The following is a 27,152-nucleotide window of genomic DNA, read 5'->3' as shown; positions in this document are numbered from 1 at the left end:
CTCTGTCTATCTATCTCCTTTTAAAATATATTCGGCAACTTGGCCTCCACTGCTTTCTGTGGCAGAGAATTCCTCAGGTTCTTCACCCTCTGAATAAAGAAACTTCTCCTCACAGTCCTGAGACTGTGATCCCTCGTTCTTGACACCCCAGCCAGGAGAAGCATCCTCCCCGCATCCAGTCTGTCAAGCCCTGTCAGAATTTTGTATCTTTCTAGAAAGATCCTCTCTCATTCTTCCAAAGTCTAGTGAACTAGATAATCCAATCTCTCCTCATGTGACAATCAAGCCATTCCCAGGAATCAGTCTGGTGAATCCTCGCTGCACTCCCTCTCCAGCAAACATATCCTTTCTTCAGTAAGGAGACCAAAACTGCAGACAGTACTCCAGGTGTAGTCTCACCAAGGTCCTACATAATTGAAGGAGAACATCCTTGCTTCTACACTCAAAACTTTATGCAATGAAGACCAACATTCCTCTTGGCTCCTTAACTGCTTGTTAAGCGGTTTGGTTCCAGTGCCTGATGACCAGGGTCACTTTGTACATCAATATTTCCCAATATATCACCTTTTAAATTATACTCTACCTTTCAGTTTTTCCTAATTCACATTTTTCCAAGTTGGATGTCAAAAGACTGAAGCAGGTTTCTGGTGAACGTCAAGAGGGAAGGAGAGACGGAGTGCAGGGTCACAGCTTTCAATGCGCACGGTTGCTGATATTTCCTCCTATCCCCTCATGGCTCTGCTCTTCACACCCTAACCCCGTGACCCCCAACTTTAAACTCAATGCTCCATTATAATTTTCCACAAACCTCTGTTTTTACATTCACAACCTTTCCCAACACATGTCTCCTTGGAGGTGGATTTGTATGCTGGGGGAAACACTACATTCTTGTTGGGGCAGCAAAATGGTGGACAGTATACCATGGGCCAGAGGGATTAAAACAGGCCAGGGTATCTGCAAGTGGTGCAGTTTAACAGAATTAGGACTTTGGAATGGTGGCCAGAGGGATCTCAGGGCACAGGTCTATTCTGAGAGTGGTCTGACTATCTGGATACCATAACCATGAGAACATTATAACTGGAGGGATAATGTATAATTTTAATTGCAGGGGCACTGTGATTGTATGGACACTTAGACTACAAGAACATTCTGAGCTTAAGGGCAGTGTAACCACAGGGTATTTTGAGACTGTAAAGAGGTTCGGCTTGTCACCGAACACTCCAACAAACTTCTACAGATGTACCGTTGAGAATGTCCTGACTGGTTGCATCATGGTCCGGTACAGCAATTCGAATGTGCAGGAACGCAAGAAGCTGCAGAGAGAAGTGGACTCTGCCCAATACATCACGAGCACGTCCCTCCCTACCATCGGTAGTATCTACAGGAGGCGCTGCCTCAAGAAGGCAACATCCATCATCAAAGATCCCCACCATGGCCATTCCATCTTCTCACAGCTACCATCGGGCAGGAGGTACAGAAGCCTGAAGTCCCACACCACCAGGTTCAGGAACAGCTACTTCCCTTCAACCATTTGGTTCTTGAACCAACCTGCACAACCCTAATCACTAGAGTTGAGCAACATTATGAGCACTTTGATCACTTTGCATTAAAATGAACTTTTTTTTTGTTCTAATTGTGTCCTTTCATGTAAAAATTTTGTTAATTTATGTTTTTTCTTGTGAGTGCTGCTTACCTGATGCTATGTGCCTGTGATGCTGCTGCAAGTTTTTCATTGCACCTGTGCACACATGGACTTGTGCTTATGGCAATAAACTTGACTTTGGCTTTGACTTTGACTCTGTGTGATTGCAGCCACATAGTGTGATTGTAGGGAACCTGTAAGTGCAGGGATACTGTATGACAGTCGGGGCACTGTGATGCTGTAAGGGGTTCGTACTGTAGGGACATTGTGTGTAGAATGAGAATAAACTGCTTACCATGGTTATACTGGAGAGTGTGACCGGTGTGGAGTTGGGTGGCAGGAGTATGATATTCATGCAAGCGCTGACACCAACAGTGATCCCCGAAGGCTTGATTGTACAGTGAGGAGCTGATGTCACTTCCAACTCCAGCAGCATGGGTGCTTCCTTGGCTGATGATGTTGGGGTCTTGGTGTCAGAGATTGGGAAAAGAGGCAGAAATTTAAAACACTCGAGCATATTCTATGTCAAATATACTGAATCAAAATGTAGACTGGTTGCATCTCATTCCAATAGACTTTGATAAGAATTCACATCAAAATAAACCCTTTTCAGCAACAAAGCAGAAAACACCATAAACCACCAGACCTGGTTCATGTTTAACAGAGAGGTGAAAGAAATGAAGACTTTTGATACTTGTTTTTAAAGAGAGAAAGAGAGAAGGAATGAATCAGAAAACAAGAAAGAGAGCAACAGATATGTTGTTGGACATTATGTCGCAGTTGTAAAAGTCATTGGTGAGGCCACACTTGGAGTACTATGTACAGTTTTGGTCACCCTGTTATGGAAAAGATGTGGTTAAACTGGAAAGAGTGTAGAGAAGATCTATGAGGATGTTGTCAGGACTAGAGCACCTGAGTTATAGGGAGAGGTCTTTATTCCTTGGAACGTAGGAGAATGAGGGGCGACCGTACAGAAATGTTTAAAATTATGAGAGGCATAGATAAGGTGGAGGGTAGCAGTCTTCTCCCCAGGAAAAAGGTTTAAGGTGAGAGGGGAAAGATTTAAAAGGGACCTGAGGGGCAACTTTTTCATGCAGAGGGTGGTGAGTGTGTGGAACGAGCTGCCAGAGGAAGTGGTTGAGGCAGGTACAACAGTATCATTTAAGCACTTGGATAGGTACATGGAAGGGGGGATCCTGGAGAGAAATGGGCCGAATGCAGGAAATTGTGACTAGCTGGGTGGGCACCGTGGTCGGCATGGACTGGTCGGGCCAAAGGGCCTGTATCTGTGCTGTATTGCTCTATGACTCTATGAGATAGGGGAAAGATACAAATAGATGCAGAGATAATCAGAAATCAGACAGCGAGGTGGAGAGAGAAAATGAGAGAACAGAATGTCAGAGGAAAAGGGAGAGACAGAGAGAGGGAGTAATAATATATACCATCGCCTTATTACTCACCAGCAAGATGATTGCTCCAAAGAAAGTAGTCCTGAGTAAATAAGCTAGATCCATGGGCATCTGGCAACAAATTGGCAAGAAGGATTCAGTAATTGTCAGTGATTTATTTCACGTGATAAGTTGCTGTAATGATTAGGAGCCCACCTTGCTCTCAGGAATCACAGTCTTTAGCGTTCCAGCTTTATAGTAGGAGAACATGGCGGAGTCGAAGAAGTACTCGGATAAAGAGATGTACACCATGCGATCCTTGCTCTTCAGATGAGGGATACCTGCAGTGTTTGGCAGTGTATCGTTTTCATCTCCAAGAGGGTAGAACATTCCCTGAAAAAAAGAGGCAGGAACTTCTCAGTGAAGAGTGCACACAATCCTGGGACTCCAATAAAAAAAAGATTAACATCCACTGACAGCAGGAGTGAAAGGGAGTCCACAGAAATGTTGCTGCTGCTGGAAGATTTGATTAAGAGACCACTTGTGGAGAAGATCATTGGTGCCACCTGTTTTCAGATTGAACCAAGGCTGCGACAAGGTCTGAAGTGAAGTGATCCTGGTGAAATCCAAACTGGACGTTATCGAGCAGGTTGTTGATGAGTAGGTGTTGCTCGATAGCACTGTTGATGGTGGCTTCAATCACTTTGTTGATGATTGAGGAAAACTGATTGGGTGGTAATCAGCTAGATTTGATTTAGAGTCAAGGTTATACAGCACAGAAACAGTTTTGTCCTGCTTTTTGTGACCAGGACATACCTGGGTAATTTTCCACATTGAGTAGATGCCAGTGTTGTAACTAAACTGGAAAAATTTGACTTGAGGCGCAGCTGGTTCTGGAGTGCAGGTCTTCAGTACTAGAACTGGGATATTGTCTGTTCCCAAATCTGTATCCAGTGCTCTCAGTCATTTCTTGATATCACAGCCTGATGTCCTTCTGCAGACTGGCTTGATAGTGTTGGATGAGTGAGGAATATGGCATGTCAAAGGGGGTACAGATTGTGTTGGTGCAGTGGTTAAATTACTAGACTAGTAATCCAAAGAACTGAACTAACAATCTAGAGACCAGATTTCAAATCCCACCAGAGCATTTAAATTCAGATTAATAATCTGGAGTTGGGAGAATAGTAATGCTGTCTACATAAATTACTGGATTATCATAAAAACCCATCTGGTTCACTCACGGCCTTTGCGGAGGAAGTCTGCTGTCCTTACCCAGTCTGGACTGTGTGCGACTCCAAGCCCACCCCATGTGGTTAACTTTTAAGCTCCTTTTGAAACAACCATCAAGCCACTCAACTATACGTTAACATTGAAACTACTTTTTGGAACACCCAAGTTAAAATGATGGTGAGTCCATCAGCAATTATATTGTGGCACTGAAGAAGCCCTCAATACATTGCAAGGCTGAGCTGAGCTCTAAGCGTAGGCTAATTTGCAGGTTGACTGACGAAAGATGGCATCCATTGCCTGTCAGAGAGCAACTTCGATAATGATGGTGATGTGTCTAATCAGTGCCAGAAAGAAGAGCATGCTTCCACAATTTACCTGTAGGAGACATAACGGTAATCACCTTGACAGAGACCCAAATTCAAAACAGCTGTCTGTCATAGAAGCAGTCTGTAGGTGTGGTCCGGAGTGAAAGGGAAGCTCAGGTGATCACATCAAACTTCGACAAGGATGCGGAGCCCGGCAAATGTCATAAATCAGCAAAGTGGAAACCCTCTGGACCAAGATTTCAATGTAGGCATTTTGTAGATGACATTGCTGGGGACTGCCTTATGATGAGGCCGGATATTTGTTTACAGAACTTCAGCAATACACGTCTAAGGAAAAGCACAGGCCAACTGAAGTTGTAGTTGGGGGTAATTCTCCAAATATTAGGACACTTGGAATGCCTGGTGGGATGGAATGGCCATGGTGTGTGACACTCTGCAGTGACAAGACCACACCCAATCTAGTGGAACAATACCCATTGCCAATACCACATGACATTTACTCTGAGCTGGCTGGAGCTAAAGTATTTACCAAACTAGATTTGTCTCATGAAAACCTCCATCTAAATTCAATAGATAAAAACGTCAACCAGGAGAGCCAACTATGTAACAATCAGTATGATTATTCATCGGTCAAATACACATGTAGTGATAAATCATCCCCTAACTCTTCCAGTCCACTATGAACAAACCTTTTACAAGGAATAAATCACTCCTGTGCAACCAGGCTAATATTCTGATCCCTATGTGCATTGAAGGAGAAAACCTTGCAGAGGTGGTGAAGTGATTACACAGGCATGTGTTTTGAAACTAAAGAGAAACAAACGTGCTATTGTGCAGTGTGAAGTGGTTTCGCTTGGCTTCTAAATGGAAACACTTCGTCTGTATAAAGTAAAAGGTGCATTCTGTTACAGAGGCTCCAAAACCTGAGGGTGTATCTGAACTGATCTTCTATTGGAAATGGTGCAATATTAAGCATCTTTTCTACCAGATTTTGCAACAGTGTTCTTGCCCCTTCATCGTTTATTGAGGAGGAACATCCTGTGGACCTGAGGTAGAGAGCAACAGAGAGAGGTTATGATTTGGAATGTAAAGCTCAGGCAGTGGAGCTCGTCCATTATGACACCAGCCATGAATTAAAATTAGTGTGTGATGCTTCAGGCTATTACCGTGGGGCAGTTACCTGACTTGCAATGCTTGATGACCATGAAACCCATAACCCATTACATTCTGTAACTGCTGTACCATTCAGTAAGATCATGATTGGCGTTTAACCTCACTGTCACTTTACTGCTCTAATCCAATACCTTTGGATTCTCATAATATTGAAAAATTTCTACACAGAATATACTCAGGGACTGAGCCTCCACAACCCTCTTAGGTAGAGAATTACTGAGTTTCATCACCCACTGGGTGAAGAGATCTCTTCCCTTCTCTGTCCTGAGTGGCCAACCCCTCGCTTTGAGGCTGCGAGCTCTGATTCCAGATACCCCAGCCACTAGCTTTACTTTGCTGCCCCTCCCAAGCAGGCGGAACACACCCAGGTCACCCTCCACCTGAACAATATCTCAGTCTGGTAGGCTGGTCATCAACAAACCCCCAGTCTCACACCTCAGTGCAAGGACACATGGGGGAAATGCAAGGTTCAAAGAGATGCCCTTACCCCGGTCATCAGTGGTGCTCTGGCCTTGCCTCTCCTTGAAGGTCAGGCTCAGGCTAACCCCTCTGGAAAGCTCTGGTAATCGTTGTGAATGAGCTTTGCTCTGTCTCATGACGCTGCTCTTGAGGAGCAGGGAGAAAACTATCACTATTCCTCAGAGTGTCTGTACCTGCTTCGAGTCCTTACCTTGAAGTCCATGTCCATATAGTCAGATTTAACAACTGGGTCACTGAGGAGGGAGTAATCGATCCCTACATACTGATCCACCGCCGTTCGCACTTTATAAGGGAGAAAAAGTGTTAGCCCCAGAAGTGCCCAGAGAAATACCAACAAAGCAAATTATGACTATTGAAAAACATAAACAGTGGTGGAACGCTAAAAGACTTGTACTCCCGTAGCTCGGATTACTGGAGATCAACATTGCTCAGCAGATGAAAGCCATAACCTCTCGAGAAAAATGAACCAGTGCATCACAGCTTGGCCACACTTGGTCTCCCACTGGAACTCTGGGACGGGTGGTAGGCAGCCTTTAAGTTCCCCCGGAACTTTAAAGTAATGGGTGGGAAGTTCAAGGGAGATATCAGAGGAAGGTTTTTCACCCAGAGAGTGGTTGGGGCATGGAATGCGCTGCCTGGGGCGGTGGTGGAAGCAGGTACATTGGTCAAATTCAAGAGATTGCTAGATAAGCATGTGGAGGAATTTAAAATAGAGGGATATGAGGGGGGAAGGGGTTAGATAGTCTTAGGTGAGGTTTAAAAGTCGGCACAACATTGTGGGCCGAAGGGCCTGTATTGTGCTGTACTGTTCTATGTTCTATGGTAAAGCATGCTCTGGAAGTGGCTGCAAGATGGCAAGCACTTTATTGCCAGAACTTTGCAGTCCTCATTGTAAGTGCTGCTCCCTGCGGTCTGGAGTCAGGAGTCACATATTCATCAAGGCGCGTTGTCCTGTCCCAACATCTCCCACTTCAACCAACTTCCCCCTGGTGCATTTAACTGCTGACAGATGAGGTGGTGACAATGCCGAAAACCTCCACAGGAAACAAGACCCGCCCCGCTCCAGTTCTGCCCCCGCCCTTGGCGAAGGAGGGAAGCACCACACCAGCGTACAACATGGGACTGGTTGTTCTCTGCACACATTGACTCTTGGGTGAAGTGCAGTCACTGAACAGGACACATACGCACCTGGTATAGTCTCCAGCACCGAGTTCAGCAGCACCAGCGCTGAGTGCTGTAAGGCTGGGCAAATCTAGAAGAGCAGAGCAAGGGGGATCATTCAGATGGAAAAGACAACATTGCTTCCCCTCAATAATTTTCAAACAGTTCAAATCAACTTCCCAGGAACTCAGTGTCTGCAGAGTATCATCTGATGTAATGCTTTTGGTGTTTGCTGGGAGTACCCTATTGGGCATAAACTATCCACTACAGTATGAACCCACTCACTGACAAAGTAACCACACACTCTGTATCCATAGGGTAAGTAAACCTTCGCTCTGACACCCTGTACCACATGCGATAATCCTGGATCATAAGCTCACCTCTCTGACACAAGGAACAACCTGGATCCGACCAAAACCTCCATCTCAGTATCTACAGCGAGAAGTCATCAGCGTCCTCACTGTGATTAGAGAGCACACTTGGTGCTGGTTTGGAGTATTCGCAGGTGAACATTGCTCACACCTCGCGCGTTCCTTTTCTTTTCCAGGAGGTGGGTTTTGAGCTGCAGTCTGCTGCTCAGACCAGCTGCAGGAGTCACCTGGGCGACTGGAGAGGATGCTGTTGCCTCCTGCTATGGTCAAGTAGCCAGCTGTCACAGAGTACCAGCTCAGAAACTGGCACCCAGAGAGGAAAGATTCAATCAGGAGGGCACGTTTCTTGAGGAGAGTCACTGGACTGTGCTCAACAAGAGGAGTAGTGAGAGAGGAGTTACTGTTGGCTTCACCAAAACTGCGTCCAGCCAATGGTGCTGCCTCAGGTGCAGATGAGCCCCTCGATGGGGAATCATTAAGACAAGGTTGAGACACTAGAGACTGCAGGTGCTGGAATCTGGAGCAGCACACAAGATGCTGGAGGAACTCAGCGGGTCAGGCAGCATCTGTGGAGGGAAATGGACAGTTGATGTTTTGGGACAAGACCCTTCATCTGGTTCTGATGAAGGGTCTCGACCCAAAATGTCGACTGTCCATTTCCCTCTGTAGATGCTGCCTGACCCGCTGAGTTCTTCCAGCATCTTGTGTGTTGGTTAAGGCAAGGTTCTTGGCTTTGTACTCTACAATGCCTGGAGTTGTGTCCGACTATGAGATGAGTGGGGGTGTGGACGATTCAGAAGCTACTGCAGAGCCAGGAGATCCTCACCTCCACTTTGAAATGTTTGCAGTGCAAATACCACGGACTCTTGGTGGCTGACGGAGCAGGAGATGCCCAGTTGGCCCAGCCTCAACACTCAGAACATTCAAGAAACTCAACACCGTTCGTTACAAAGTGGCCCACTTGATCAGCATCCCATCCACCAACCTAAACATCCATTCCCTCCGTCGCTGGTGCACCGTGGCTGCAGTACGCACCACCCATAGAATGCAGTCATTCCCCCAGTCTACTCCAACACCACCTCCGAAATCCGTGACATCTACTATCAAGAAGGACAAGGACACTGGGCACATAGGAATACCATCACCTGCAGATACCCCTCCAAGTCATGCACCATCCTGATTTGGAAATATATTGCTTTCCTTCATCATTACCGGGTCTAAATCCTGAAGCTCTCTCTCCAATAGCTCTGTAGGATACCTCCAGCAGCAGGAGCAGTGCAGAGTTCAAAACGGCAGCTCACTGCCACCCAACTAGGAATGGGCAATGAATCTACATCCTGAAAAGTGAATAAAAAACATTGCAAATGTGTAGAAAGTGAGATTTACCTGCTGGTTTATGAGGAAGCGCAAACCAGTTGTGAGAATAGTTGAGAGTACTTCATAAAAGCCCCTATAAAAAGAGACAATAGCACAAATTTAGCAAATCACCTGCAACATTGGAAAAGAGCCAATGGTTTGCACATTTTAGGGAAACACCATGGATAGGCAATCAGTGTTTTGGCATCAACCAGCAAGAAGATTGTGTTTGGGATTAAAAAACAACCTCGAGTTGAACCCAAACCTCCACCCAGCCTGCAATGGTTGCAGGCCCTGATGTCCAGACACGAGGATTTCTCCACAGTTGTTGATATTAACTTTCGCCTGCCACTCGTTTGCTCAATGTTCCTACATCCAGTTTATGGGTTCCCAATTACTTTGACGGATTCAAGTTCCTGGAAAATTAAATTCTGTGTGAATTTGACTAGTTTAAATATTGTGTGTCACATTTTCTACCTTCCCCTGAATTGGCATGGAAGTGTTCAACTTCCAAATCCTTCCCCCAGGTTGGTGTATCACACTTTCTATCTTTCCTCAGGTTGATGTAGGTGTGTTGTACTTTCTCCTTCCCCTGGGTTGTGGGGACTGGTGTTGCACTTTCTACCTTCCCCTGGGTTGGGGGGAGTGATGTTGCACTTTCTACCTTCCCCTGGGTTGGGGGGAGTGATGTTGCACTTTCTACCTTCCCCTGGGTATGGGCAGTGGTGTTGCATTTTCTCCCTTCCCCTGGGTTGGGGGGAGCGGTGTTGCACTTCCTATCTTCCACCGGGTTGGTGCAAGCATGTCACAGTTCCTGTCTTCATCCTACACTCCGCTCAAGCTACTGCCCAACTTTCCTTATGGAACTCCAGCAGAATAATCCTTTGGTTCCTTCTCCTGACGCTGATCCAGCCTCCTATTAAACCCATCTACATCATTTAGCAAATTGCAACTGAACTTGATTGATGGAAGTGGTGAGTTGTGAAAATGCAGTGAATCTCCACAAACTGCATAGTTTGTGGAGCGTGACCTGCCACTTTGGCCACAGTACATGTGAACACATGTACAACAGTTGACACACACAGAGTAACTGCCCCCCTCTCCCCACAGTTGGGGCTTTTACAGACAAAATTAGGTCACAAGTTTCTGCTTCAGATACAGATTGGGAGGTGCTGTCAGAAAAGTAGATCAAGTCTTCTCTCCAAGGGTGTGGAGTTTGGGTGACCTCTCCATTGCAGCAAACTGTGAGAGGCGGCAGAGATCGGCAATAGCAGCACAAAATGGTCCTGAAGCCTGCGAGTGAGAGGTGACCTTGATTTCCACAGGCAATGCAGTCCAACACACACATGTGATTTCTGTTTGAGCTCTCATAAGATCACCCATCTCAGTGAGACAATTTGCGTGTTGGCCCCTCAGACGGCATGGTTTTAGATGAAATGGAGCTAGTAAAACCCAGTTGCTCTTTGAGTAAATAACAACTCTCATTTTTCAGAGGCTGAAATCTCGCTGAAGATTAATTCTGCCCGTTGCATTCATGTTGACATCACTTGGGGGAGTTTTAAGCCAGAAAACGAGTGCTGACGTGAATAAAAACACAGCTAAAAAATGAGGAGACAGATTTCCCATTGGGCACAAGGACGCCCAGAACTGTGCACAAAGTGGATTTATTCCGGGTGAGGTGGACTTCCAGCAGTACAGGACCATTTTCTCGGTCTTGTGTGAACAAATTTCTAGCCCAGAGTGTAACGTGCTCAAGTTGGCTGATGCGGGAAAGGCAAGATGTGAGGTGGGTGTAAAGATTCTGCACGGTTCCGTTGACAACTGATGCAATAACGTGGCAGATGGAGCACAATGTGGAGAACTGTGAGGTTATTTGCTCTGGCAGAATTGAGAACCGGAATGTTTTTTTGACGTGGTGAGATACTGTAAAATGTCAGCAGTTCTGGGGGCGCTGGTTCACAAAACCCAGACAGTAAATACACAGATTTAGCAAACTGTTAGAAGGCATTCAGATGTTGGCCTTCCTTCCGGGCATTTGGTGTGTAAAAAAAAAGTAAGAAAGCTTTTCTGTCGATGTTTGTTGAGCATCTGGAGTTTTCATCTTACCTAAGGAAAGTTGTACATGAGAGTGTAGATCCACTAGGCTTAATCTTGGATGAGGAGAGTCGTCCTGAGAAGGACCTGAATAAGACTGCCCTCTATACAGCTGAATTTAGGTGTTCCACTTGAAACATACAAGACCCTGAAAGGAACTGTCAGGGATGAAGCTGAGACGTTGGAGGGTCTGGGGGGTGGGGGGGCATCGTCTTAAGGAGTTAGCCATTTAGGACTAAGTTGAGGAAGGCATCTTCATCTAAACTGAGGGAGGAACCTTTGGCATTCTTTAGCTCAGGCAATGTTCAAGACTTGAGACTGATAGATTTTTAGACATTATATTGAAGGATATTGGAATGGCGAGAAAAAGTGGATGTGACCGTATTAAGTGTTGGAGCAGGCTTGAGGGTTCGTTTCTTGTGTCTGTTCTAATTTTCTCTCATGAGAACTGAGAAGGGTTCGGATTTTGCTGATGTGGAGAAAAGCACTCATGCCAAAGTGATAGGTGCAAGGTATGTCTCCGTTTGTAATTTCAGTGCATCCTGTGTATGTTTACGATAATGACGGCTGTTCTCAAACACACCATGCCTCGTAATAAAAATAAATCTTTACCTGAAGCTGCCATTAAACTTTGCTTTCATTCTGGCAATGGAGGCTTTGCAGGACAACTTGCTTATCTTCATCTGCCCAAATTTACTCTTGGACAGATGTAGCACAGTCCAGATGTTGGCTCCTTCAGCAGAGGCATTAATCTGACCAACGTCCTGACTGGAAAAAAAACCAAAATGTCTCAGTAGTGGCAGATCAAACTACAGGCATGTATCGTGCCCTACCACGTCCTTTGGCCACAGCTCCTCATCAGTTCACCTCCGGAATACGCTGCCCCTGCCCAACCCAGCTCTTTGGCCATCATCAGACTCCTGACCAATTTCCTGGTCACCCCTCCATTCTTGACCAATGTTAACCTACACTGACTCCAACACCTTACATGATCTGATTCCTCATCATTATCTGAATTCTGGATGCCCCCAACCCCTAATCAAGCCCAAACCTTGTTACCCACCATCTCATCCTCCTTGGTGATACCTCTGACCACTTGTCACACTACAATCTCACATGACCCCTCTCCATTCCCAGTACATTGGTCACCTCTCAACTCGTAGTAGGCACGTGCAAGCATTGCTTTACAGTAACAACATTTTCAACAGTACAACGGTATTTTGTAAATGAACTTCCAGGTCCTGGTTTCCTGAGTCAGGCTCCCACTATGCACAGGAACATTAAATCATCAAGTCACAAAGACTGGTGTGCCTACTGCCTGTGTTACATAGCCCAGGCACGGGAACACAGGACAACACCATGCAAATAGGGAAAAAGTACAAGGCATATATAATGGTGCAACTGCTTCTCACTAATGAAATTGTGCACATTTCAGAGCCTGGGAAACAATTCCACAGAATCGAACTCCTCGGCTAAGTGTGGGAGAAGTCGAAACCAGGGGGCCTCAATACAAGGTGGTCACCAATAACCAAAAAGGGAATTCAGAGAATTTGCAAATGCAATGAGGAGGGAGCCGTTGAGCTGAACATTGCGGCTGCACCAGCAGGAGGTTACCTCATGGAGAAGAGAGTAATATTGATGGAGCTAGAAACAAAAAGGTTGGAGACAGCATGTGGAGCAGGTAGGACATTGTCTGGACCAAGTAGGTATAAAGAAGATGGAGGTGTTAGATGTCTTGGAACACATTAGGATGGAGAATTTCCCAGGGCTGGCGGAGGTCCAGCCCATAATGGGTAACTAGGGAGAAAATTGCTAGGGCATCGTCAGAGATCTTTGCATCTTCATTAGCCACAGGTGAGGAACCAGAGGACTGGAGGAGAACTAATGGTGTTCCTTTAAGAAGGGCAGCAGAGACAGGCCAGGTAACGACAGGCCAGTGAGCCCTGCATCAGTGGTATGGAAATCATTGGAGAAAGTTCTAAGGTCAGGATTTATGTTCATTTAGAAAGGCAGGCACCGAGTAGGGATATTCAACATGGCTTTGTGAGGGGAATATCCTGTCTCATTAATTTAATTTAATTACTTGAGGAGGTAGCCAAGGAGATTAATCAAAGCAGGGTGGTAGATGTTGTCTATGTGGACTTCAGTAAGGCATTTGACAAGGTCTCGCATGAGAGGCTGGTCCACAAGGTTAAGCACATGGGATCCAAAATTGGCTTGGTGATAGGTGGCAGAGGATAGTGTGGAAGAATGTTTCTCTGTTTGGAAGTCTGTGATCAGTGGTGTACTGCAGGGAACGGGGATCGGTGCTGGGAACTTTGCTGTTGAACGTGAATGTAGGAGGTATGATTAGTAAGTTTGCAGGTGACAGGAAAACTGGTGGCATTGTGGATCGCAAGGAAGGTTGTCTAAGATATAGATCAGTTGGAAATTTGGGTGGAGCGTTGGCAGATGGAATTTAATCCCAACAAGTGTGAGGTGATGCGTTTTGGGAAGTCAAATGTGGGTAGGATGTGTACAGTGACTGGTCGAGCATTGAGGAATGTTGGTGAACTAGGGGTTCAACCTATGAAGACATATTACATGCTTCCCTTCACAGGTTGTGCATAGAACATAAGAGTTGGGACATTATGTTGCAACTTTACCACACACTAGTTAGACCACATTCGGAATATTGTGTGCGGTTCTGGTCGACACACTGTAGGAAAGATGTGACTGCGCTGGAGAGGGTGCAGAGGAGATTCACCAGGACGTTGCCTGGACTGGAGGATTTTAGTCAATGGAGAGAGACTGGATAGGCTAGGCTTGTTTTCACTTGAACAAAGGAGCTGAGTAGTGGCCTGATATATAAGATTAAGAGAGGTAAAGACAGGGTCGATAGTCAAACCCTTTTTCCCATGGTAGGGGTAGCAAAAGCAAGAGCGCATAGTTTCAAGGTGAGAGGTGAGAGATTTCAAGGGGATCGTAGGAGTTAGTCTTTTTTACACAGAGAGTGGTTGATATCGGGAATGTGCTGCCAGAGGAGGTGGTGGAACCAGATACAATCTCTACTTCAAAGGACACTTGAATAGGCAAGGCATCGAAGGATATGATCCTAATGCGGGCATGTGGGACTGGTGTAGATGGGCAAAAAAGTCGGCATAAACGTGTTGGGCCGAAGGGCCTGCCTTTGTGCTGTACAACTCTCTGTGATAAACTCCAGCATGGCCTGTGGGGGGGGGGGCGGGGGGGTGGAAATCTCCTGTTTCTCTGCTGTAGATTCTCTGTAACATGAAGTTTAAAAAGTCCCACAGTGTATAAGTGTGATACTTCACTCGCCAGCAATTCCAGTGACAGTGGGGTCTCAAAACCTGTTCAGTGAGGCAGGTGAAGCACAAGTGCCAGGGATACACCACACAACAGGACAGCACAGATCAAGCAAGACGAGAGGAGAATGAAAGGCACGCACAACAGCCAGTACATCATGTTCCTCAGGAAGGTGATGCTGATGGACGAGTTGTTCAGTTCAAAGTGTAGACCAGCGTCACGTTGGAAGCTGAGGACAGCACTGGATATGTTCAGTTCAGTGATCTTCACCCTGTGAGATATGAAAATACAGAGCTCAGTAGCCAGATCCTGGTCCACAAGCAAGCAGCAGCAAGGTCCAAGGAGACACTCACCCACTAATGGAATACTGGAATGGACCTTCTTTCCCAGACAAATCCGAAATGCTGATATTTTCAATCTCTTCGGCAACAAACTTCAGTCCTTCGTACTGAACTATAAAGAACAGGAAAATATTCAGACTTGGTTTTGCTCAGCATGGCTTGGATTGCCACTGATATCTTCCCCGACTTCTGTTCATATTTGTATCAATTGCAATTGCCAAGGAATTTTTCCCAGGGTGAAAATGGCTAACATGAGGGGGCATAATTTTAAGGTGATTGGTGGAAGGTATAGGGGGGGATGTCAGGGGTAAGTTTTTTTACACAGAGGGTGGTGGGTGCATGGAACGCACTGCCGGCAGAGGTTGTGGAGGCAGATACATTAGGGACATTTAAGAGACTCTTAGACACATGAATGATAGAAAAATAGGGGGCTATGTGGGAGGGAAGGGTTAGATAGATCTTAGAGCAGGATAAAATGTCGGCACAACATCGTGGGCCGAAGGGCCTGTACTGTGCTGTAATGGTCTATGTTTTATGTTCTATGAATAGAGTAGGCTACACTGCCACTCAGTACATGTGCATGAGTTTGTGCATGTGTATTTTTGCATGTACCTGAGTGTATTGCGTGTGCGGGTGATGTGATTGTGCATGTGAGTGTGATGTGTGTATATATGTGTGATGTGACAGTGTGTTGGTGTGCATGAGGATGATGTGTGCGAGAGGGTTTGTGTGTGTAAGTGCATGAGTGAGTGTGTACACATATTGGAGTTGTACGTGCGTGAAGATAAACAACTTGCACTTGTGAATCTCCTTTCAGACCTCAAGATACCCCAGAGATTTGCAACCGGTAAGCTCAGTGATGTGTGTCCACTGCTGTGATATGGGAAAGAAAATGTGTGTGCCAAAGGCTTTTTTTTGTTAATCTCTCCTGGGATGTGGGTGACACTGGCAAATCTCCGGCTGCCCAGGAGAGGGCGCTGGTGAGGCACTAGGAAGTACTGCAGTCCCTACGGTGAAGTTACTGCCGGGATACAGATCTAACAAGTATGGAAAATGGACAACCTAATTCCACGTTGGAGTGATGTGTGTGGCTTGTGGGTTGGTGATGTTTCCATGTGCTTGCTGCCCTTACCCTGCCAGGTGTTTGAGATTGGTGTCAAAGGAGCCTTACTGAGTAACTGCAGTGCATATTGTGGATGGAGCGCACTGCAGTGTTGTACAGTATAGTTGATGGAAGTTAATCATCTCCCCACCCCTCACCCTGAGAGACTTCATCAGGGTAACGGGTGGGGGATTAACTTCCAAGAATTACAGTCATCTTTATTTGCGTTTGGTGTGACCTCATGCAGTGGAAATGTTCCTTCTTGATATTTGTCATTACGTATGTACTTACAAAACCGGGCTTATGTTTAAAGAAAATGATTCACGACGATGTTGCCAGGACTGGAGGGCCTGAGTTATAGGGAGAGGTTGGCCGGGCTGGGTCTTTATTCCTTGGAGTGTAGGAGAATGAGAGGCGACCTTATAGAGCTTTATAAAAATCATGAGGGGCATTGATAAGGTGGATGGTAGCAGCCTTTTCCCCAGGGTAGGGGAGTCCAAAACTAGGGGGTGTAGGTTTAGGGTGAGAGGGGAAAGAGTTAAAAGGGACCTGAGGGACGACTTTTTCACGCAGAGGGTGGTGAGTATATGGAACGAGCGGCCTGAGGAAGTGGGTGAGGCAGGTACAACAGTATCATTTAAGAAGCACTTTGATAGGTACATGGAGGGGCGGGGTTATGGGCCGAATGCAGGAAATTGGGACTGGCTGTGGTCGGCATGGACTGGTTGGGCCAAAGGGCCTGTATCCATGCTGTATTGCTATGTGACTCTATGTGTGTGTACCTGTGGGTTTGTGTGTACACGAAGGGGTTACATGCAAGTACCAAGGCTTTGTGTTATGCTGTGTCTTTGTGGGTATACATGCAAGGTCAGTCTGTGTGTTTGTATGTGTGCAGAGGGGGCTCCGTGTGTGGAAGCCTGTGCGCGCTGAGGGGCTGTGTCTGGAGAGTACAGGGACCGTATAAGTACATTGTGACGCGTGTAGATGGGCAGCATGTGTTATGTGTGTGTCTGTCCGGAGTAATCTATGTGGGTGTGCATAAAGTATCGTCATGTTATATAGGGACTGTACTTATGTGTAGATGGGGCACATCTCTATCGAGAGGTTGTGTTTATGCTTCATGTGCAAATGGACAAGTTGTGAGATGCAGTTGTGTTCCCTCATGATCTGCGGAGGTGGGTGTCCGTCCTGTGGGAGGAGATGGAGGTTCCTCCCCGATGGCAGTGATTGGCTCAGGAGCAGCGAGAGGCTGGCAGGGAAGTGTGTGACCTCCCACCCACCACACCCTGACATTCAGCCAACACCCACTTCCATTGATCACAGAGGAAGCCGTGCGTTTACGCAGTGAGGAGCAGCCCCCCCACCCCCCGGGGCGAGCCAAGGCCACGGGATCTTACTCAGCGTCAGGCCCTGTTCAGTGATGCGGATACTGCAGCCGGGGGTGGAGCTTGCTGTGGTGCCCAGTCCCATCAGGAGCAACCAGCCGGAGACCCAGTGAGCCATCATCTCCCGAACGTCCCTGCAGGGCAAGGAGGCGGCACCTTAAACACCCTCAGTCATCACAGAGACAGGCACGGGAGAGGACCCGTGCAGAGCCCACGGCAGCTGCCCTGCCTCACCGCTGAAGGGGCTCCCCCCCACTCACAACCCCCGCCCTCAGGAGCCCCTCCCATCCCAACCACAGCAACAACAGGACACCATTTAGCCCGAGCCTGTTACACAGAAACAGCAAAAGGCCATTCAATCTGTTACACAGGAATAGCAAGAGGCCACTCAGACCCCCCCCACCCCACCGAGTCCATCAGACAAGCACAGGAGACCATTCCACTCCTCAAGCCTTCTGTACAGATGGAGAGGCTCCAGATTTCAAGAGCTTGGCCACCAACAACAGAATGAAAAAAATCAATAATGATCGAGCTGCCAGAATTGGAGGAGTGGACACTTCTCAAAAGGTTTGGGGATCGGAGGAGAATAGAATGGGTTGAAGCCTTGGAGGACACTGAGAGTGAGGAGAGGAGCTGTTGCTTACCAGGAGCCAATGCCGGTCAACGCGCAGAGAGATGATGAGTTAATGGGTTATGGTCAGCAAACACAGGAGTAACGGGTTAACGGTTAGTGTTAATGAGTACAGGGGGTGATGGGTTAACGTTGCTGTCATCAAGCACAGGGATAATGTATCAGTGAGGGGTAGCATAGCGGTTAGCGTAACGCTATTACAGTGCCAGCGATCGGGGTTCAATTCCCGCCGCTGTCCATAAGGAGTTTGTACGTTCTCCCCGCGTCCGCGTGGGTTTCCTCTGGTTGCTCCGGTTTCTCCCACATTCCAAAGACGTACAGGTCTGTAAGTTAACATGATTGTAATTGGGCGGCACAGACTCACTGGGCCGGAAGGGCCTGTTACCGTGCTGTATAAATAAAGTTTAACAAAATTATTAGGGTCAACGAGTACAGGGGTGATGGGTTAGTGTTGGAATCAGTGCATGAAAATCAAAGAAGTGCAGGTTTTGGAATCTGAACTAAAAACACACAAACTACTGGGAACACTCAGAGGATCAGGCAGCATCCGTGCAAAAAGGGACAACGAATGTTTCAGGTCTGGGATACTTGATCCGAGCCAGGGAGGGGAGAAAACAAGTTAGTTTTAGGAAGCAGATAATGTGGGGGAGGGGTATGGGTGGAAATAAAGGGATGTCTGATACGGTGAGACCAGGCAACCTAATGTGACAGGTAAGGGTCCGTTAAAGTCAGATTAAGGAGCTGCTGATGATAAGGGTGTGGGACATGGCCTTTCACACAGTGAATTCCAAAGCCCCACCACCACTATCCAGGTGAAAACATTTTTAACTCATTTCCTCTCTAATCCTTCTATCTGTTGAGGGAAGTGAATCCTTCTTATTAACTTTAATAGACTCCTCATAATTTTCTTTTGCACCTCCAAATAGAACAACCCCCATTTATCCAATCTTTCTTCCTAGTTCCAATTTTCCAGTTCCGGCAAAATCCGTTTAAATCCTTCACTGCAATCACATCTTCCCTGCAGTGGGGTGACCTGAATTCTACATGGTACTTAAGCTGTGGTCTAACTAAGACTTGTATACAGCTCTAACACAAACCCTCTACTGTTATACTCTGTTCCTCAGCTAATAAAGGAAGTCATTCCCATATGTCTTTTTAAGCACCTTACCGTCCTCTCTTGCTATCTTTATGGATGCACACTCCCTCTGTTCTTCCATATCGCTCAATATCCTCCCATTTATTATACATTCCCCAGCCAAATACATGATCCCACATTTCTCAGGATTAAAATCCATTTGCTGGTTCTCAGCCCAACACAAAGTGTTGTGGTGCAAAGAGATCTGGGGTTTCTTGTGCATGGAAAGCCAACGGAAAGTTGGCCTTTATTGCAAAGCGTACAGAGCATAAAGGTAGGGAAGACAATTGCAACTTTACAGGCTGCTGGCAAGGCCTCACCTGGAGGAGACCTTCCTGGTTTGGTCCCCATATTTAAGGAAAGGCAGTGTGGAAAATCTGCAATCGGTTGATTCTTAGGGAGGGGGAAGGGTTAACACAAAGAGAGGTTGTGCAGTTGGGCCTGCACTTGTTAGAGCTTGGAAGAACGGGAGGTGATCCTATTGAAACCAGAATCCAAGGAAGATTGACAGGGTGGATGTTGAGAGGATGTCTCCCCCTGGGGGGGGGGGGGGGTATTTACAACTCAGGGACGTGGTTTCACAGTAAAAGACTGCCCAAGGTGAAGGTGAGGGGGAATTACTTCTCCCAGAAGCTCGTGAATTTCTGCAGTTGGCTGCAGCTGGGAGCTGAGGAGGCGGAGTTGTTGAATATATGCGAGGCGAGGCAGAGACTGACGGACATTTGAACCACAAGGGGGTCGAGAGCAGGGAAAGTGGTGTTGAGGCCAAGACCAGATCAGCCACGATCCCACGGATGGGTCTGCTCCCGCATTTGTTGATTTTCTCATGCTCTGTGTATCTTCCTGCAGTCTAAAGCATTCCTCCAACCCTGTCAACTACACAGCCAATTTCTTGTATCATCTGAAAACTCTTTAGGTTTAGATCCAAATCAGTGCAACCCTGGTTCAGATCGACATACAGTGTGACCCCGGTACACTCTGTCCTGGGTCAGTGTGACCCCAGTACGCTCTGTCCTGGGTCAGTGTGACCCCGGTACGCTCTGTCCTGGGTCAGTGTGACCCAGGTAAACTCTGTCCTGGGTAAGTGTGACCCTGGGTCACTCTGTCCTGGGTCAGTGTGACCCAGGTAAACTCTGTCCTGGGTAAGTGTGACCCCGGTAAACTCTGTCCTGGGTCCATGTGACCCTGGGTCACTCTGTCCTGGGTCCGTGTGACCCTGGGTCACTCTGTCCTGGGTCAGTGTGACCCTGGCACACTCTGTTCTGGGTCAGTGTGACCCCGCTACTCTCTGTCCTGGGTCAGTGTGACCCCGGTACTCTCTGTCCTGGGTCAGTGTGATCCTGGTGTAACCTTTTCTCTCCCCGTCAGTGTATTATTGAACGGTAAACTGATTGTTGGAGGACCTACGCAAATGTACTGATCACATTACCACTCTGTGCATCTGCCCTCACTGTGCTGGGAGCGTTGTGTGGCAGGACACCCTCAACAATCCCGTGATCCTGGTGCTGAGCCCAGGCCAGCTCCCCCGGGAAGCGTGGGATTCAGCCACAAGGCCGAGGGCAGTCTTCCCACTGCGTGATCCGAGCCGGCACATTCCACTCAATCCCCTCACACCACCTGCCTTAAACACACACGCACCCCACAGAAAACAGCCAGAGAAGGGGTTAGAAAATCGTACTTATCCCAGTGAACAGTCAGGCTCTCCTCCTTCGAGAGGGCTCTGTTGTCAGGCGACTGCTGATCCAGGCAGCTCTGCAAGTGAACAGCAGGGGCTGATCGCTCATTTCCAAACACTGGAAATCTTTGATCATTCCCACCCCACCCCCCTCCCCTCCTCAGTCTTGGCCGCACGTTCACTAAACTTAGCTATTTGGTGACCTCTGAACCCTCCCCCCCCCCCCCCCCCATCCCTTCTCTTTTTTTGGTTGTCAGAGCCAATGGCATCAAATCAACCCATTTTTCAGTAAACAGTGCAGGGTTCACTGAGAGTCCTGTGTACCGTGAAGTGCCTGCAACATCGGCTGGGAGACCACTGCCAGAACAAAAAGACTGATTGTTCTCCTGAATGTCGTCACAGCAGCAGCACAGCAGTGAGCTGTGCCAGCTCACAAACACAGCTCTCCGTGGGAGGCTGAATTCTCAAAACTGGGTGCAGAAGACGTAAACAAAAGCAGTAACTGGAGAGCTAGGTTGCAGACAGGTCGGTCCCTCCGTGACCGGGCTGAGCACCGCCATCGCTCATGGCTGGGACCAGGGTCCGGGTTAGTGTCAGTCCCCAGATCCAGGCTCCTGACCACGGGCTTCTGGAGAAGGTGCAGGCTCTTCAGGAAGCAGAGTATTGTCGACTCTGATCCAATGTGATCCCGGGGTTTTTGTTCCGAGACCTCTCCACAGGCAGCCAAGTCGTGCACTCCCGACAGTGACTCTCTCATGGTTCTCTCTCTCTCTCTCTCTCCTCACCAATCCAAAAGCAAACCATCCTCATTACTCAAATGAGTGAATCTTCACTTCCAATCAGTCTGTTGATCTCACTTTCAATACATGGAGTGTCTCACTCATCAGCTGTACATCTTGGACTCCGCTTGTAAACTCTATGCTCTGTCTGTACACACTGGGTCCTATCTACATACTTGTACACACTGTGCTTAGTCTGAATATATAAAGTCTTGTATATACAAATTAAGCCCTGTCTGTATCTATTGTGTCCTCTCTCTCTCTCTCTCTCTAATAAAATATACACAGTCTGTTTGTGCACACTGCACCCTCGCTCTACACACTCTGCCTGCCAATGCATGTTAATCACCAACTGTACACATGGTCGCCATCTGTGCACAGAGTTGTGTCAGTAAACAGGGAACTGTACTTCAGGATTGTTTGTACACCGACTACGATCAATACAAGTTGCAGCTACCTGTACACAGTGAGCCATGAAATAACATTACAAGCCCTGCCTATACACAGTGTCCACATACAGACCTCGTGGTTGACATTAGTGCCTGCAAATGCTGACCCTTTGACAGCCTGTACATCCTGAGACTAAGAGTGTTGGGCAGTCTTGTTTGACACTGGCTTTCACTGAGAATGGCTCTGTTGTAGACTCGTTGGTTAATATCATGGCCTGCATGCCGCTGGAGAGCAGCAGTAAGATTGATGCCACCTATACACAGTGACAGTTGCCTGTAGGCACTGCACTATTTCTGTGTATGCTACAGCTCCCTGTTGATACAGTCTCACCCCAATTCATACAGGTTGTCTACATACTCTGAGCCCTGCCTCTCTCATTTTTGGGGTACATTTCTGTCATTGCTAGGGTACAGTCTGTCATATTTCACATGACATAGGAGGCCATTTGGCCCATCGAGTCTAGGCTGGCTGTCAGAGTAATCCCATTTCTCTACTTATTTCACTATTTCCTATTCTCTCACACGTTTCCAAGAAAGCTACCCTGATTCTCCTACCATCCACCTACAGTAGGGATAACTTACATCAACCAGTTAACCCATCAGTCTGCATGACTTAGTGCTGGGATAGAGTTCCATGATTGCAGGGGGACTGTTCCAACAATCCTGCAGTAGAATTTCATTATTGCTGGGGTACAGTTCTGGGGGGCAGGCATGGTAGTGTAGCAGTTAGCTATTACAGCTAAACTTTTGAAGTGATGTGGTTAGCGTAACGCCATTACAACGCCAGCGACCTGGGTTCAATTCCCGCCGCTGCCTGTAAGGAGTTTGTACGTTCTCCCCGTGCCTGCGTGGGTTTCCTCCGGGTGCTCCGGTTTCCTCCCACATTCCAAAGACGTACAGGTTAGGAAGTTGTGGGCATGCTATGTTGGCGCTGGAAGTGTGGTGACACTTGTGGGCTGCCCCCAGAACACTCTACGCAAAAGATGCATTTCACTGTGTGTTTCGATGTACATGTAACGAATAAAGATATCTTACAGAACACTCAAAACAGGGATACTCTTCTACTATATCTGCAGTATATCCACCATTATTGGTATGCAGTTCTACTATTGCTGTTCTGACATTACAGTTTTACTATTGTAGGGTACAGGTTCACCATAGCAGGGGTACAATTAACACTTGCTGATGCACAGTTTGATCATTAAAGAGGTATAGTTCTAACATTGCAGTGTAGAATTCTATCATTGATGAGATACAGTTCTACCATTGCTAAGGTAAATTTCCTGGATGACTGACCTACATTTTTCTCATTGCGGAGGTACAACTGCATGATTGCCTTGTTCTACCACCGCTGAGGGGCTCCTCTGTCATTGCTGGGTATGAGTCTACAATTGCTGAGGTGCAGTTTGGAATTCCTCCAGACTTGAGGACAACTTGCTCTTCCTCCAGTTCTGTGGGTTCTAAAGTGACTGATGAGTGCTAGATTCTGAGGGATAGATGTTGCTTAACAGAGCGGCAGGGGGGTTGTTGGTTCGGAATGTCACTCCTCACATTCTTCACATGCTTCTGTCGAGGAGACTCAATGCGCAAGGTGCTTTCCCAAGTGCTTCTCCCCCCAGTTCCAGTGGTGTAGTCCAGGGATTCCCCTGAGACAATGAGGATGACAGCACAGTGGGTAAAGCCTCTGCCTCACAGCTCCAGAGGCCCGAGTTCAATCCCGACCTCCGGCACTGTCTGTGTGTGGAGACTGCTTCTCCTTGCACCACCTCAGTGCACTGTGTAATGAATTGATCTGTATGGACGGTATACAAGACAAGTTTTTCACTGTGCCTTGGTACAAGTGACAATAATAAACCAATTTACCAGATTTACCAATTTTCAAGGAGGCTTTGAGGACGTTCTTGAAGAGATATCACTATCTTCCTGAAAATGGCTTGCCATGATGGAGCTTGGAATAGTGCCTGTTTTTGGAATTTGGTATCGGATTTGAGGACAATGTGACCTCTCCATAGGAGCTGGCAGAGTGTGAAGGACCTTTGCCTCCCAGATGTTTAATGTGAAACCTTGCCTCTTGGAGGCATCAGTGAAGGTAGCAATAGAAGTTTGGAATATGGCCTCTGGGTGTACAAGTATGGAAATGTTATCTGCGCACTGGAACTCAGGTTAGAGTGACCATGGCTTTGGACTGGAGGAGACAGAGGAGGAGCAGATTCCCATGTCCAGTTCCATGCTAGTGAGAAGCTTGTTGGAGATGAGGTGCCCCACTGAAGTGAGGAAGATTGAGAAGAAAATCAGGGCAGTGATGTAGCCTTGCTTGACCCCTCTCTGCACTGGGTCTGGGCCTGTGTGGGCAAGGATCACAGCTTGCACATCATCTTGGAAGAGGTGATGAATTTTTGAAGACAGCCAACTTTGAGAAAGATCCTCCATAATCCCTCTCAGTTGGCAGAGCTGAGGCTTTTGTGAGGTCAGGAGAGGCCATGGACCCCACATTTTCATTGCTGTGGCGGGGTCCATTAAACATCTCACTGTTTTTTTGCAATATAGTTCACCATTACCGCAGTGTGGATCTCCCATCGATGTACGTCTACACTGGTGCTGAGTTAGTTTAAAATAAAAACAGAAAATGCTGGAAATACTCAGCAGTCAGGACACATCTGTGGGAAGAGAAATGGAGTTAACACTTCAGGTCAAAGAGCCTTTGTCATCAATATGACTGTTGCTGGGATACAGTTCTTCAGTTGTTCAGAATGTGGACAATTCCACTATTATTGGGGTACAGCTCTACCGACATCCCAACTGTTACTGGGTTACTGTTGCACCTTCACTGAAATACTGCTTTACCATTCTGGGGTGCAATTTTATTGTTGCTACGATACAGCTGGGCTACAGTTCCAACACTGCAAAGAGATGGTTTAATTATTACTCAGATAGAGAGCTGCCCATGACTGGATAGAAGACCCACCATTGCTGGGGGAGCAGATTTGTTATTTTTGAGGTGCAGTCTTGCCAATGGAGAACAGCTCTTCCCTTATCGGAAGTACACCTTAAACGGTAGAGTTTCTTTATCAGTTCTGGAATGCACAGTAGTGTAGCGGTTAGCGTAACACTTTACAGCGCCAGCGACCCGGGTTCAATTCCAGCCGCTGCCTGTAAGGAGTTTGTATGTTCTCCCCGTGTCTGCGTGGGATTCCTCCGGGTGCTCCGGTTTCCTTCCACATTCCAAAGATGTACGGGTTAGGAAGTTGTGGGCGTGCTACGGTGGCGCCGGAAGCGCGGCGACACTTGCGGGCTGCCCCCAGAACACTCTACGCAAAAGATGCATTTCACTGTGTGTTTCGATGTACATGTGACTAATAAAGATATCTTATCTTATGTTCCCAATCCTTGGGCATTACTGCAGCATCCATCATTTAAGGACCCCCACCAGCCGGGACATGCCCTTTACACATTATTCTGATTAACCTGATTCTGATTCAGTTCAATATTGCCGATTCCTTCATTTAGTTAGGGGCTGATGTATTGTTCTACCTTTGCTGGAGTCCATTTCTACGTTTTCGGAGTTCCGATCCACTTTCCTGTGGTAAATTCCTCTCCAGCTCTGCACTGGTGACTCAGTACTATCTCGGCTGGGAGACATTTTCACACTAGTTTTCAAAACTAGAAATTCAGGAGCTGGTGCTCAGCAGAGAGGGAGGGTGAAGGATGGGTGAGTCTGCTGAGATGCCCGGATATACCGGGCCTACAGCATTACCGGAGAAAGTGAAGCCTGTCATGTAGGAGGTGTCAGTAACAAGCAGCTGAATTAACTGGAATAACAGGATGAGGGGGAAGGAGGAGCAGAAAATAAACCGTTGGAGGATCTCCAGATGAAGGGTCTCGATCCGAAATGTCGACTGTCCATTTCCCTCCACAGATGCTGCCCGACCTGCTGAGTTCCTCCAGCGTTTTGTGTGTGTTGCTCCAGATTTCCAGCGTCTGCAGTCTTTCTTGTGTCTCCATTTTGCTGGAGGATCGCGGCAGATCGGCCCACGTCCGTGGAGGGAACTGGCCAGTCGACGTTTTGGGTCGCGACCCTTTGTCTGGGAAGGAAGCTGCAGTTTTCAACAATCTGAAAGCAGGAGCAAGCCTGTAGGTTCTCTTCCACACATCCTACTCCGCATCGTTCAAAGATTGTTCACATATTTCAGGTCACCAACATGACTGAGAGCAAGTTCCCAGTAGTCCCAGTGAGGAGTGTGCAGCAGACAATAGCAGGAGGGTCAGGAGAGCCTGCCTGTTGCGGACTTGCATCTATTGCCCTTGCCCTGCCTGCCAGAGCAGCCTCCTTCACTGACAGCAGCGAACAGAGAAGATTACAATTTCATAAGGCCATAATAAGATATAGGAGCAAACTTAGGCCATTCAGCCCATTGAGTCTGCTCCGCCATTCAATCACAGTTAATTTTTTTCACCCCATTCTCCTGCCTTCTCACCTTAACCCCCTGACCAATCAAGAACCTATCAAACTCTGCCTTAAATACACCCAATGACTTGGCCTCCACAGCCTCCTGTGGCAACAAATTACACAGATTCACCACCCTCTGGCTGAAGAAATTCCCCCTCATCTCAGTTTTAAAGGGACGTCCCTTTATTCTGAGGCTGTGCCCTCAGATCCTAGACTCTCCTACTGATGGAAACATCCTCTCCACGTCCACTCTATCCAGGCCTATCGGGTACGTTTCAATGAGATACCCCACCTCATCCTTCTGAACTCCACCTGAGTACAGGCCCAGAGACATCAAACGCTCCTCATATGTTAAGCCTTTCATTCCCGGGATCATTCTTGTAAGCCTCCTCTGGACCCTCTCCAGGGCCAGCACATCCTTCCTTAGATACGGGTCCCAAGTTGCTCACAATACTCCAAATGTGGTCTGACCGACACCTTATAAAGCCTCAGCAGTACGTTCTTGCTTTTATGTTCTAGTCCTCTCGCAATGAATGTTAACATTGCATTTGCCTTCCTTACTACTGACTCAATCCTGAACTAGGACTCCCAAGTCCCTTTACGCCTCCAATTTCAGAATTCTCTCCCTATTTAGAATACAGTCTACACTTTTATTCTTCCTACCAAAGTGCATAACCCCAC

At 47.3% G+C, this 27,152-nt stretch overlaps 1 protein-coding gene across 1 annotated transcript in view; it reads right to left on the bottom strand.

Moving 5' to 3' along the window:
- Nucleotides 1–20,959, bottom strand: part of pltp (phospholipid transfer protein) — a 37,169-nt gene extending 16,210 nt beyond the window's left edge. Inside the window, exons 1-11 of the mRNA XM_052031524.1 lie at nt 20,800–20,959; nt 17,368–17,489; nt 14,881–14,980; nt 14,670–14,798; nt 11,834–11,989; nt 9,158–9,221; nt 7,428–7,491; nt 6,430–6,521; nt 3,247–3,423; nt 3,103–3,162; nt 1,938–2,108 (exon numbers count right to left, since the gene is read on the bottom strand). Coding sequence (XP_051887484.1) covers nt 1,938–2,108; nt 3,103–3,162; nt 3,247–3,423; nt 6,430–6,521; nt 7,428–7,491; nt 9,158–9,221; nt 11,834–11,989; nt 14,670–14,798; nt 14,881–14,980; nt 17,368–17,476 — 1,122 coding nt within the window. The 5' untranslated portion in view covers nt 17,477–17,489; nt 20,800–20,959. The remainder of the gene's footprint in view (nt 1–1,937; nt 2,109–3,102; nt 3,163–3,246; nt 3,424–6,429; nt 6,522–7,427; nt 7,492–9,157; nt 9,222–11,833; nt 11,990–14,669; nt 14,799–14,880; nt 14,981–17,367; nt 17,490–20,799) is intronic.
- Nucleotides 20,960–27,152: the final 6,193 nt, after the last annotated feature.

This window comes from Pristis pectinata, chromosome 16, assembly GCF_009764475.1.
Source record: "Pristis pectinata isolate sPriPec2 chromosome 16, sPriPec2.1.pri, whole genome shotgun sequence".
Classification (NCBI taxonomy): domain Eukaryota; kingdom Metazoa; phylum Chordata; class Chondrichthyes; order Rhinopristiformes; family Pristidae; genus Pristis; species Pristis pectinata.
Note: the sequence above shows the minus strand (reverse complement) of the source record. Positions and strands in the feature narration are given on the sequence as shown.